The following is a 12,092-nucleotide window of genomic DNA, read 5'->3' as shown; positions in this document are numbered from 1 at the left end:
AGGTCAGGAGCACCTATTGCACTCGTCCTTGTGCTCTCACTGCTTTCCTAGCATTAGTAGTCAAGCAGAAAGATGAGAGAAATGTTCTTGAAAGACCATACAGCTGTCATGTCTTCCTCCTGCAGGCACATCTCCTTCAAAAGGCACCTTCCTCGGCAAATGCACGTATCCAGCATGGACTATGGCATGGACCCACCAGCTGTGGCTGAGCAGCCGACCAGCATCGGTCGCATTAAGCCTGAACTCTATAAGCAAAAATCTGTTGACTCTGAGGACTCCAAAAAAGAGGCAGCAAAGACCTGTGGGAAAATTAACTTCACTCTCAAGTATGACTACGAGAATGAGACACTGACTGTCCGAATTCTCAGGGCTTTCGACTTGCCAGCCAAAGACTTCTGTGGCAGCTCAGATCCCTATGTGAAGATCTACCTCCTGCCTGACAGAAAGCGCAAGTTCCAGACACGAGTCCACAGGAAGACTCTGAATCCCACCTTTGATGAGTCCTTCCACTTCCCTGTGCCCCATGAGGAGCTGGCGAGCAGGAAGCTCCACCTGAGCGTCTTTGACTTTGACAGATTCTCCAGACATGACATGATAGGAGAAGTTATCATGGAGAATCTCTTTGAGGTCTCAGACCTTTCCAGTGAGACTTCCATCTGGAAGGACATTCAGTACGCGACGACGGTGAGTACCTGCTGTGAAGGGTTGTCCCTGCCTGGGGAGCACTTGCAGAATGGTGCCATGGCATGATGCCGTGGCACGGTGCATGGTCCCTGTATGTGTGGAGGACAGGTCCTGAGCGTGTGACGAGCGGCTCCAGGGCAGGACATGTGGGGATTCTCTTTTTGGCTGGGCTGCTGAGAGGCGTAAGTCCTGCACAATTGCTGGCTGGTGGTTTTGTTGCCTCCCTGCAGATGGTACTTTTAGCCCTGGGGACCAACAGCCATCACATGCAGGGGTGCCAAGGGCTGTTGTACACAGAAGCCTGTCAGCTTTACCAGAATCCCAGCTTAGTGGAATTTCATCCCCTTAGTGACTTGCTGTTATCTCACCCACAGTGAGTCTCATTGATACCAGGTTTGCTAAAAAAAACAACGGAGGGGTTCAGTACGTTCCCTGTCTGGCCTCCCGTTGATGTGTGAAGGGTCACAGGTTCTGGCTGTCTGCCACGTGCACATGGTAACACTAAGAAATAGCTTTGGAGGGCCACTACCAACTCATTGGAGGTATTGGGCTTCACTGTACTGAGACCATTGTCTGATCTGTTGCTGGCAACTCTTGCAGAGCTTGGTGTGGGTCTTTTAGTAGTTCTGTTGAATTTCCTCTGAAAGTGAAACCAAGCATCAGAGAAGGAGATGTCCCAGCCACTTTCAGCGTTGCAGGGAGCTGGCAGGGAAGCCACCTTCTCAAAGTGATCGCTGAGTGCAGAAGCAATGACATTAACCTCTACAAAATAGCTATCTGCTCCTCCACTGTCCTCCCAGGAGGACCTGGCTGGTTCTGAGGGCAAACAAATTATTGAACTGCTTTGCAGTGGGACACCAAGTCAGTCATAGTCTTTGTCGTTTCATGTTGTTATTTCTGAAACTGGAATATGAGATGTCCTTGCCCTGTGGCTGAAAGCATGGGCCCTGTCAAATCTTTTCTAGTGATTGGCATAACCCCATGACTTGCAAAAATCTGTCCTGCAACTTCCTTAGTAGCTCATTTCATACCTTTGCTCTCACGCTTTCTGTATTGGGGAATGAACTTTCGAATATGAGTATTTATAGCATTGTGGTCAGCAATGTCAAAAGACATTTGCTTTGCAACTCTCTGCAGCTTTTTTCTCAGTATCTCACTGGTTGTACCGCTTGGTCACTATTATTAGTGCTTGTTCTTTCACTGTAGTATGTTCACAACTTTCTAAGAGAGCTGTGAGGTCCGACACACATGCATGGCACAGTATCCTGTGCCGTGGTGCCACAGCTGGGACTTGGGGCAGGAGCTAAGCACCCTGGCACTGCGGGGCATGCAGAGTGCATGCAGCACAGTAGCCCTGGTCGGTAGCCCTTGGGCTAGCAACTTCCCCGGCAGGGCACAGAGAGCGGCCGTCACGCTTCTGTGGCAGGACAGATCTCGCCTTGCCTGTCTAAGGACACTGAGATAGATGCGACGCCTGCCAGGTACCCGGGGCGTTGCTGGGAGCATCTTGCCTGCGAGCGAGGTGGGAGGGAGGCGCAGGATCAACCACCAGGAAAGTCAACTCTATTAGCAGGGTGTTCACAGCTCTCGGCTTTCCATCCACAAATAGCCATGTCTGTTATGATTAATGGATGGTAATGAAAGGAAAGACACTGGCAAAGAGGCAAGGAGGCATCAGGCACATCCATTCACCTGGCAAAGGGTTGCTAGGAGAGGAACAACGTGCATCATAGGTGTGGATGCCTCTAGGCACCTACCCGTTTGCATCTGCTCTGCCACTGAAGACTCAGCTTGCTGTCAGCTCTGCCAGGCTGGCTGTGATGTGCTGTGGTGTTGAATCTTGGGGTGAATTTACTTTTGTGGTGGCAGGCAGTTTCCGTTTTCTTGCTGTATGATCAGCATATAAAGAGTGTGGTAAACCTGAAGAGTTCAGAGGGAGAAGACCTGTGGTCAGGAGTGAAACTGGGGAGGCATGACACTTGGTCTCACTAGAGGAAAACCACATAAAACACGTAGCTGCAGGAGAAGGTTGTGGAGTTTTTAACCAGTGTATGTTCTGTGTTTTGCTGGGATGGTTCTGCAAGAGATAGTGGATGTTTTCCTAGCTGACTAAGTAGACTAATTTAAGGGGGGAAAAACCCCCACAAAACCAGGTGGAGAGACACCAACAAAAGTGTTGTTGAGGGAGAAGCCTTGAAAGAAGGTCTGAGAGGAACAGAGCCAATATCATGTCCAAGACACATTGTATAGCAGCCTTGCAGAGCTCCCACAGACGTGTTGAGTGCTGCATTTGACTGTCCCCTCATTCTCTCTCTGCCATTCTTTGGGAATGGACCAATATTGGTACCTCTCAGCCAGTTGTAACACCCCCAAGGACATTTCTGGTTAATCAAAAATGAGAAGGGTAAATACAGTTTTCATAATACCTAAGGAAAGCTCTGGGTGACTAATAATACATTAGATCAATCGTGTGGGTAAGAAGATAGGAACGCACTTAAGAAATGATATAAGCTGTTGAAATAGCTAGCACTCAACTATTTAATTAATCATTGTACAGCTTGTGAATCAGTGAAACATTTTTGGTTTCAAGTCTGCAAAGGTTATTGATTCAGAGCTTCCATTATTTCCTAAGAGGTACTGATATGAATTTTAGAAATGCCCCAAAGTGTATAATCTGCAAGAAAATAAGGTACCCACAGGACACGTTTTACTCTCCTGTATTTATGGCTGCAAAGAAAAATCTCTTGACCTGATACAATGAGGTTAAAGAACAATTTATGTTGGTTTTATACCCTGAACAGGTCCTCTCAGTGCAGGGAAAAGAATAGAAGATGAGATGATGCCCATAGGGTACTGTCACGATCTCATATAGGGCTACTCTCTTCTGACATCTGTGTCCAAGGCTTCCTGCTCTCATCCCTCCCAAACCAACGCAGACCAAAGAATGTATGAAAGAATAGGCCCAGCCCAGTGTGTTGTCTGAATGCCAGTTGCTGTTGCATTGCGCAGCGCACATAGCGTCCAGTGCAGCCAGCACACTGTGAGGTTCAGGTGCTCATTTATTTGGGAATAGAACAAGCATTTCTGATTGGAATTTCAGAATACTTCTTTTAAAATCTTTTCTATTGCCAGTAAAGTTTATACCTAAGACTGGTAGATGCAGTGTCTGGTTGGAGCTGGAGGCGTTTAAGTGAAAAGGTACAATCCCAGTCCTCAAGCTCCGTTCTGATACAGTGGCAGTGTCTGCAGCAGGTCCAGGCACTCTTTACAACGTGCCTCCTCAGTGCAGTGTTATTTATTCAGACTCTTTGTTTTGTAAATCAATTAATCTTAAAAGAGGAAGAATATCTCTAAGGGTAACATGTAGTGCTATGTTTTCAAAAGCAAATTGTAATTTGGGGCACATGATTTTGGAGTAGTCATTTTAAGATACTGTAAATGAGTGAGGCTCCATAAAATGCTGAGCTCCCTGTCCTCTGAAAATTGGCTGCATTGGAGTCAGGCAGCAAGAACCTCAGCTCAGCTCTCAGGGTACAGGTGAAAGCAGAGGTAAAGCTGCCAGACATTTCGGAGCACTCAGCGGTGTTGTTCACTGCTGCTCTAGCTCTGAGACAGCAGCCCAGCTCGGGGGCAACCGCCGTGTTCAAGGTGCCGTAGCTGAAACGCTGTCAAGAGTTAGAAGCTGCAGGGGCTCCAAGAGCTCTTTCGTGTGTGATGAAAATGATTCTAGTAGCTTAATAAGGTACCTTTAGTAATATTTCGTGAGGCAAAAAATTTAGCTCCCAATAGACACATCAGGAGGTGCTAAATGTAGAGGAATAATAGCTCAGTAAATGTTTTCACCTATTTCATTACCGGTCAGTGACGATGAGGCTGTGACTCGGCATCACTTTGTCGCATTGAAAGGAAAGCTGTTTAGGATGCCATTGATTCATTAAAGTGAGCAAGAGATCAGAGCGGGAACTCTGAGTGGGTGAGAGTATTAAACTCTTATTTAGCAGCAAATAGCATCTCCTGAGACAACGTTTATTTAGATACTTACAAATCTAGTCATACATTGCTCTGTCCAGAAAATGTTTGGCTGCCATTGTTTCTTTTGTACACTCAATGCTTGAGAAGCTTTTCAATTTATTTGCTAGTCAAGTGAAGTCTTGTCAAGAATCGACTTTGCTATAACGTTCATTAGTATTCTGCACGTCTAAATGGAAGAAATATCTAATCTTTGCCTTACCAGAAAACAAGAAGGAAATCATTTGGTAAAAATCTCATCCATCAACAAGATCTATTCTGCTAACACTTAGCAAAGCTTTAAGTGCCTAGTGCATTTACTTGTCTTTTTAGCTCCATCACTCTACTACTAACAGCTACAATTTCTTTTCAGCAGATCATTATATCGCATTGAAGTGAATCAAACGCTCTGTTTCCAAAAATAAACAGTTGTTTGCTCTACAGATGTGAGATCTGTATGTACAAAATAAGATTTTTTTTTTTTTTAAATCCATTTTTGGAAGATATTTGGAAATCTTTCTGCTGACTTCAGATGATAATGTTTTCTCGTTTAAATAATACTTTGGGTTTATTATTTTTTCTGAATTCCCATGAGCAAGGCAATGATGGAATGGGCTTTTAGGAGGTGTAGTAAATAAGGCTGCATGCACAAGAGGTGCTAAGAGCTGTGTGTAAAAGTTGTTTTATGGGGCACTAAAAGAGTAAATTGTATTTGCCTCTGTGTAAACCAGAAACTACCAAACGTTTCTGAGTGCCATCTGCTGGTTAATTCACTATTTATATACATATATATACAGGCCTCATACTGTGTTTGTTAGCTCTTTGAAGGCATTTCAGAGGGGCTGGTGGTCCGAATGATAGTTAGCATGTCACAACCTAAAAGCTCAATTGCTACTAAATGGAGCCCTTCATGGTTCTCTTCTGTATTAAAGCTATGACTCCCTGGTCTGTGACTGCCCAGTAATTCATGCTCAACTTCAGAGAAAATCACTGCGTTACTCAGAGCCGTCTGCATTCCCTGCCAAAACGTTAGGCACTAACAGAGTCCGTAAACCTCTGTTACTGAACCAATGTACTAGACAGTCACTCGCTGCATTTGTTGCAGTGTACAGCCAGAGAATTATGGCACCGCTGCATGTTAAGGCCTCGCCTTTCTGTGATCTTGCCCTGTGTTTGGTATTTCTGAATTTGAAGAAAATAGAGGTTAGCGTCACACACTTGGCACTAGAAGATGTATACAGTACATTCAAGCAAATCTTGATACTAATATAATTCCCTTAATGGGCTTCATTTGGTATTAGATATCACTTCACTTCTGCATAAGCAATGGAGCAGAAAAAGAGGAGTGCGTTAGCTGTAATGTTGCAGTAGGAAGCACATACTGAGGCAGTGGAAGATTGTCCTTAGCTATGATTTGAAGCTGTAACATTTGGACACATATTTTTTTTCCTGTTCTCTATATTCGTTCTTAGCCAAATAAAGATACACTGGAAAATAGATTCCGCAGCACCGTCATATAGTGAAGTGTCATTCACTTGAAAATGACAGAATAGAGAAAAGCCTCTTTCAGTGTGAGTTCTGCATGAATCCTGCGCAAAGCGTTGTGGTGGAGGGGGGAGGCAGCCTAGCTGGTTCTTGCATGTTTCCAATATAATGTGTTCTCTGTTTTATTAAAGGAAAGCGTGGACCTGGGAGAGATCATGTTTTCCCTTTGTTATTTGCCAACCGCAGGTCGCCTCACCTTAACAGTTATTAAATGCAGAAATCTCAAAGCTATGGACATCACTGGTTACTCAGGTGGGTGCTCGATGGCTGGGAAGGACCCCTTTGCATCCACAGTTCTTCCTCCTCCCTCAGGGTATGAATGGATCATGGGCATATACCTCTTGATGCCAAAGCTCTATTGTCACTGAAACACCTGACAAAGCTTTGTCCATGTTTTAAGCACGAAATTTTTAAAGTACAATTATCTTTTAAACTCATTTCCAAGGGCATGAATCCAGGTAGGGTGATATATATTATTCAAGGATACTGCCGGCAGTTTCCCATCCCTGCAGGAGGGTTTGCAGAGTCAAAGCTCTGATGCATCTCTGGAGTTGGACGCTTCAGGTCTGTTGCAGATACTGACCCTTGCAGTTTCATGTGAGTAGGGAGTTTTCCGTCAGATAAACCCCTACAGCCAGAATCTATCGCTTTACCCCAAGATTAGGAAACGGTCATGGGCCACCCGGGTAAATCCCAGGAGAGTGTGTATTCCTCTGTGCAGTGGCCAGTACTCAAACATTGGGATCAAAGTCACCTGAAGACTGTACACATTCACAGTTCCAAAGAGCTGGCTTGCAAATTCAGCATGCATAAATTCTGGATTTCAACATAAAAACCAGTTTCTTTACCAGAGCTCAACATTATACAAACCATCAATGAAATTCAAACACTGTAAAAGGCAGTAACAATACAGTGAAAGATCTTTGCAGAAAGCATTTCGGCTCAGTTGGAGCTTGATGCCATATGAAATGTCTGAGAATAGCAACTTCAGATGAAGCCAGCTCAGCGTTTCTGTAATAATACATTGCATGATTACTGTTACTTGAAAATGCATTGAAATCGCCTGAGCAGCCGTTACTGCAAACAGGATCTGTTTGTAACTTGGGGGCATGCTGCCATGATCAGCCAGTGGAAAGCATGTGAAGCAGAGCCGCCCTAATATCTTGTCTTTCTGCTGCTTTCTGACACTGGGAAAACAGGTTTTAAAATTCCCCTACTCACTGTAACTCTGCTACATAATGTTAGCAATTGGACAGTTTGGGTAGCAGTGCAGGATAGGATCCATGCGAAATAACCCCCTCTGCCTGTTTGGATCATCAAAATGCTGCATTGCATTTTGCTCTCTTAGGCAAATTTCTGAAAAATTTACGGTTTTGCTTCAGAGAAAGGACTGGGCCTGCTGTCTGTGGCCATGCAATTAACGCAAGCTAGAATGCCCGAGTGCCCAGTGCCCGTTACCACCTTCTGATGAATATGGGCTCGGCTTGAGATGGGGCCTTCTTGCACTTGCAAACCCTTATCACAGAAAAAACTGACAGAAACAGCTGATTTTTCCTTCCAAGAGGACTGTGGTGCTGGTTCTCCAGTACCTGAACCTCAGGTCAGTGTGACCAGTACAAGAAATGGTGGCTTTGATGGGTACACATACATCCCTTTTTCCAAAATTACATTCATGGAGTGCCTTTGGCTCATGGTAATTTACAGTCCATCCTTTGATAATGCTGTTTCTATATTGTGACGGTAACAAAATAAACCTCCATAAACAGAAGGCCTTTTCGCATCTCTTCTTCTCCAGATCCATATGTCAAAGTGTCTTTGCTCTGTGATGGGCGAAGACTGAAAAAGAAGAAAACCACCATAAAGAAAAACACACTTAATCCCACTTACAATGAAGCAATAATTTTTGACATTCCCCCAGAAAACATGGATCAAGTCAGTCTGCTTATCTCCGTCATGGATTATGATCGGTAGGTGGGAGGCTCTGGAGAACTGGAGGGGAAAACATCCCGTTGGGTGCAGGTCTTCCTGCTCAATAGCCATTTTCCTTAGTATCGTGGCCTTAACTGCACAGCTCTGTGGCATCAATCTGTATCAAGTCATTTATTCTTAAAGTGTCATTGTTATTTATGGTTATGGAAACTTACCTGCTAGAATAATAAGTATGGTAAAGCTGGTCCTTTGCTTTATGGCATTTTCTTGAGTGAGTACTGTGTACTTCCCCTTTGCTGTTTGCTTGTCCCGCAAGCCGTCATCCCATTTTAGAAAGCAAAGCGTCTCACTCTGAACAGCAACTGACCTGTTAATTATCCATTACTGAACTTGTACTTATTCTTGCTGTGCACCACTAGATCACACATCGTTCCAGATTCTGTATCTGGACTGATCTACAGTTCAACTCATTTTAGAGTTGTTATAATTATTCCTGGCAATGGCAGTGACTCACTGTGCTGGGGGCTGTGTGTGCTGGCAGTGGCAGTCGAACTCTGACTGTCATCGTGCAGATACCACAGCCCATGTTCACTAGCACCGTGCCTCGTGGCATTCTGATAACACGGGCTCAGAAGTCTCGGTTAGACAGTATACAGGCAGTCTGAGCGAGAGATAATCGTGTTGCTTTTCTATTGTTCTTCAGAGTGGGTCACAACGAGATTATTGGGGTTTGCCGTGTGGGGGTCAATGCTGAAGGACTGGGCAGAGACCACTGGAATGAGATGCTGGCATACCCACGCAAGCCTATAGCACACTGGCATCCATTAGTGGAGGTGAAGAAGTCTTTCAAAGAGGTGTGTGGAGTTATTCTTTCTTTTTAATGCATGCACTGTGCATGAGTGAGCTGGTTCAAGGCTTTCAGAGAGCTTCTACTCTCACTTGGGATTTTCTGACAAGAGCTGAGGGAATTTTCTCACCACAAATGAACTCTCAAAAACAAGCATCTCTTTATTGTCTCGAAATAGCTCCTTGAGCTTGCAAGCAAGAATGAAAGGGATTGTATTTACAGAGGTGACTGTTACCGTATTGTTTTTGTTGTTTTTTTTTTTTTTAATTAGAGATTGGGATCAGTAAGGAAAGAGAATGCTGTTCTGATGCAGAACAAATTGTCTAGGGATATCGCCTATTTCAAGTTTCAATTTTTTCATCCTGAAAGATTTTTCTTTGACTCATCTCCAAGCCTTTGAGGGAGAATAAATAGAACGAATGTAATTGCTCTAAGCATCTCCAGAGAAGGAGATTCACTTGATGCAGCCCCAGATGATAAAATAGGGCTGAAATACCTGGGTACCATTTTGACCATCTCTAGCATTTTCTTCCTCCTTGCACTCCATTTTCTCACACTCCTGTAGAGCTCCTTGGGTTTTTCCTGGTTTAGGTCATAAATTCTGGAGGAGAGAGATGTGGAAAATGGCACACGTGCTATTGACACTTCAGGTATGAAAAGAAAGCCAGCATTTACGGCCGGTGATAGTATGATAAACGTAATAAAACCTCCCACTGTGTCTGGGGCTAAGGAGGCATTTTCCCTCAAAGCCACACACTAAGTACATAACAAAAAGCATCTTTTTTTCCCCTTGAAGTTCAGATACTGAGCTCTATGGGAAGGCAGATACTAGGTTTGGTGATCCTTGACAGTAGTCTGAATTAGTATGCATCAAATCCTATGTTTCTTGGAAATCTGCTCTTTCCTCTAAGAAGAATGGAGTTTGTGCTCGGTGCTCTCTGTCCCAGCTCATATTCATCAAGCTGGTTTCTGAAATTCAGACATGCCCATCGGAGAGGCAGGTCTGCTTCTTCTGTGGGTTTCTTTCTTTCTCCACACATTTGTAAGCAGCAGCTGTGCGAGGTGAGGCCAGCCGCCTGAGCAGAGCTCTGCAGCAATTTTCATTACTGCTGCATCCCTTGGTGGGCATTTCTCTATCGCAAATGAAACGTGGCCACAGGGCCCTGTCCAGGGCCAGGGTTTATCAGAGGAATATTCTCGCTTCCTGGACATTACACCCAGTGGGAAAACTGGTAATTAGTATTTTAGTTTAAGACACAGTGGACATACATATATCAGATAATGGAAATCTGAAAATTGACACTCATTTGTGTGAGGCATTTCATGATCTCTTATCGCACCACTGTACATCGGGAGTAACCGCCCAGGTCAGCTGTGCAGAACTGGTGTAAATCAAACCAGAGTTAAACCTATGTGCAATTTGTGTATAATGGTAATATTGCCTTTGACTGGTGAGCAGTTCCAGGCTTTCATTAGCCTTTCTGCACTAAAATACTGGCATCGTACACATGAGCTGTAGCTGTCTGGGCAGGCAACATATGCTGTCTCACATTGCCATGGAGAGGTGGGGATCAGCAGCCGCTGAGTTTCAGCATAAATGCTTAGCAATCTGTCATTTGATCGGTTAGCTCAATGTCTGTATCATCTGTAGCACCTCACAGCAGGATACCAGCTGCTGCGTCTGACCCAGGGGCAGGAGGTCTTCTCCAGTTTGTAGTTTATATGACTACACTCTTTTTCAGATGCAAGTGGGAGTTTGAAAGAAAGACTCTTGTAAAGTTTCTAATAATCAATAGGAAAAAAAAAAGCATAATTATTGTGACAGAACTCAGTGAAACAAAGGCAGGCATGTAAGATGACTCACCTTCTAAAATATACTTTGAAAACCACTGCCGAGCCCCCAAGACTTTGGAAGAAAACCCCGAGTGAATCATTTCACCACCCAGTGCAGAGGTCAGGAGCTCTGCTTACAAGAAAAAAAGTGCCTCTGATCATCTGTTCTGGTATTTCTGCCACAAGCTGGTGCACAGAGCCAGCAAGCAAATGGGCCCTACATTTATTTGCCCTTTTAAGTTTTAGCTCTGCTATCTGTAAATCCCTAGTGCAGCTTAAAAAAAAAGAACAAACAGAAAATGCTCAGGTTCCTGGAGATAAATCAATGGGAAACTCTATTTGTTGGTTACAGAATCACAGAATGGTAGGGGTTGGAAGGGACTTCTGTGGGTGATCTAGTCCAACCCTCCTGCTGAAGCAGGGTCACCTACAGTAGGTTGTAGAGGACCTTGTCCATGCAGGTCTTGAATATCTTCAGAGAAGGAGACTCCACAACCTCCCTGGGCAGCCTGTTCCAGTGCTCTGTCACCCTCAGAGTGAAGAAATTCTTCCTCATGTTCAGACGGAACTTCCTGTGCTTCAGTTTGTGCCCATTGCCCCTTGTCCTGTCACTGGACGCCACTGAAATGAGCTTGGCCCCATCCTCTTGACACCCACCCTTCAGGTATTTGTAAGCATTTACAAGTAATCGCATCATCTTTTCCTTATGTGTTTGTGCATTTTTTAAAAACAATTTGGGCTTTGCATCCTTCGTCATCAGCTCTGAGTCCCCATGAGCACAGAACCTGTCTGGGCCGGGGGGGTGTGCACTGGGGACGAGGGCCATGGCCGCACGCTGCGGCAGAGCCACCTGCCAACCCACCAGTCCACCTGCCCTTGAACACAGATCCCTCCAACCCTTTTTCACCCTCGTGTCTTTGTCAGGGAGAGCTCAGGCTGTGCTGGCATCCTGAGCAGTCATCTTCATCTTCATCTAAGAGCATTTGCTGCTGGGCACCAGCAAATGGAGCATTTGCTTTCTAGCTGATCCTCATGATTGTCTCTGTTTGCTCTAGCGATTAGTAATGGCCTCTGCTGTACATCAATGTCTTTCCTGATTGAGTGCTTCATCTTTAACTGAAAGCAAGAAAGCTAGGATTGAATTGTCTTTTCAAATGTATAAACTGAGCAATGGATGACTGGAGCTGTTAACCTGGGAGCCCAGAGCTGTCCAGTGCCTGCTGCCATCTCCCTGTGCCGCTCTGCC

At 44.7% G+C, this 12,092-nt stretch overlaps 1 protein-coding gene across 1 annotated transcript in view; it reads left to right on the top strand.

Moving 5' to 3' along the window:
* Positions 1 to 12,092, top strand: part of SYT6 (synaptotagmin 6) — a 37,984-nt gene that overhangs the window by 21,363 nt on the left and 4,529 nt on the right. The window contains exons 3-6 of the mRNA XM_009939037.2: positions 126 to 684; positions 6,369 to 6,489; positions 8,033 to 8,204; positions 8,870 to 9,020. Coding sequence (XP_009937339.1) covers positions 126 to 684; positions 6,369 to 6,489; positions 8,033 to 8,204; positions 8,870 to 9,020 — 1,003 coding nt within the window. The remainder of the gene's footprint in view (positions 1 to 125; positions 685 to 6,368; positions 6,490 to 8,032; positions 8,205 to 8,869; positions 9,021 to 12,092) is intronic.

The sequence above is a fragment of the Opisthocomus hoazin genome, chromosome 25, assembly GCF_030867145.1.
Source record: "Opisthocomus hoazin isolate bOpiHoa1 chromosome 25, bOpiHoa1.hap1, whole genome shotgun sequence".
Classification (NCBI taxonomy): domain Eukaryota; kingdom Metazoa; phylum Chordata; class Aves; order Opisthocomiformes; family Opisthocomidae; genus Opisthocomus; species Opisthocomus hoazin.
The sequence above is the reverse complement of the archived record's forward strand: the minus strand, read 5'-3'. Positions and strand labels throughout refer to the sequence as shown.